This window comes from Sinocyclocheilus anshuiensis, unplaced genomic scaffold (assembly GCF_001515605.1).
Source record: "Sinocyclocheilus anshuiensis isolate Anshui unplaced genomic scaffold, SAMN03320099.WGS_v1.1 scaffold392, whole genome shotgun sequence".
NCBI classification, from domain to species: domain Eukaryota; kingdom Metazoa; phylum Chordata; class Actinopteri; order Cypriniformes; family Cyprinidae; genus Sinocyclocheilus; species Sinocyclocheilus anshuiensis.
In genome coordinates this window covers 278,820-279,938 of record NW_015557091.1, presented here as the reverse complement: position 1 = coordinate 279,938, position 1,119 = coordinate 278,820, and the positions used below count along the sequence as shown (strand labels likewise).

The 1,119-nt window shown below is 42.8% G+C and overlaps 1 protein-coding gene across 1 annotated transcript in view; it reads right to left on the bottom strand.

Moving 5' to 3' along the window:
* Positions 1 to 1,119, bottom strand: part of LOC107677110 (ankyrin repeat and fibronectin type-III domain-containing protein 1-like) — an 82,123-nt gene that overhangs the window by 1,686 nt on the left and 79,318 nt on the right. The window contains exon 22 of the mRNA XM_016471907.1: positions 3 to 528. Coding sequence (XP_016327393.1) covers positions 3 to 528 — 526 coding nt within the window. The remainder of the gene's footprint in view (positions 1 to 2; positions 529 to 1,119) is intronic.

The window sequence follows — 1,119 nt, the reverse complement described above, 5'->3', positions numbered from 1 at the left end:
ACAGCTGGTGAGGGGAACCGGCAGAGTGGGCGGAGAGTCGCGCGACGCCGCTGTCCTCTGATAGGGTGCGCACAGGAACGGGGCGGGGCTCGGGGGCGGGGAAGCACAGGTCGAAGGAGGAGGGGCGTGCCCAGTGCTTCTGATTGGAGGAACTGGTGGGTGTGGTTGGCATGGAGACGGGAGGCGGGTACTCCAGACTGCTGGTGCGGATGCACAGCGCCGTTCTCTTCTCCGTGACCCGCAGCAGCTCGATCTGACGGCTTGGGAGGATGAAGTCGCTATCGAACGCACTCATGTGCTCGCGTCTACTCATCCCTCCTCCAGTCTGCAGCACGTCCGGCTGAGAGGAGCAAGGCGAGGACTGCGAGGAGGAGGAAGGGTGTGTGGACGTTAAGGATCTGAAGCTGGTAGGAGACGGTGGAAGCAGGTCCAGTTCTCTGGTGCTCTGGGCCACACTGGAGCTGTACTCGCTATCAGTGGTGAGGAACACCTCTGATGAGTTATCCTCATCCGACAGACCGTGGGAATCTTGGGAAAGCCAGAAAGAGAGACTTCTTAAAAGAACAGTTCACTTAAAATGAACATTTTGCCATTATTTACTCACCTTAAGGTTATTTCAAATCTGTGTGCTGTTATATTTTCATAGTGACCATAGAATGTCAAGCTCAAACAATGATGAAAAAGTATTATGAGGAACATACCCTAGTTTAAGTCATTATTTATTGATCATTTTACCCCCGACTATACGTATTTATATATGGGAATATAGCGCATTGGTTGTATGAACAACTTTTATGCAGTTTTTTTGGTGTTTTTGTCCTTTTATACTTTTTGGAACTTATATCCCATAGTCTCTGGAAAGAACTGTAAATAAATAAATAAAAAAATTCAATTTATTTTATTAAATACAAATGTAATGAATTTTATAACAAAATAATAATTAAAAAAAAATTTATGATAATTTTGTGTTCCACAGAAAAATAACAGCATATAGATTTGGAATGACACGAGGGTAAAACAATAATGAGACAATTTTAATTTTTAAGAAAATTACTTTATATTTACTTTTTACAAATAATATAATTAAAGGGATAGTTCACCCAAAAATGAAAATTTGAT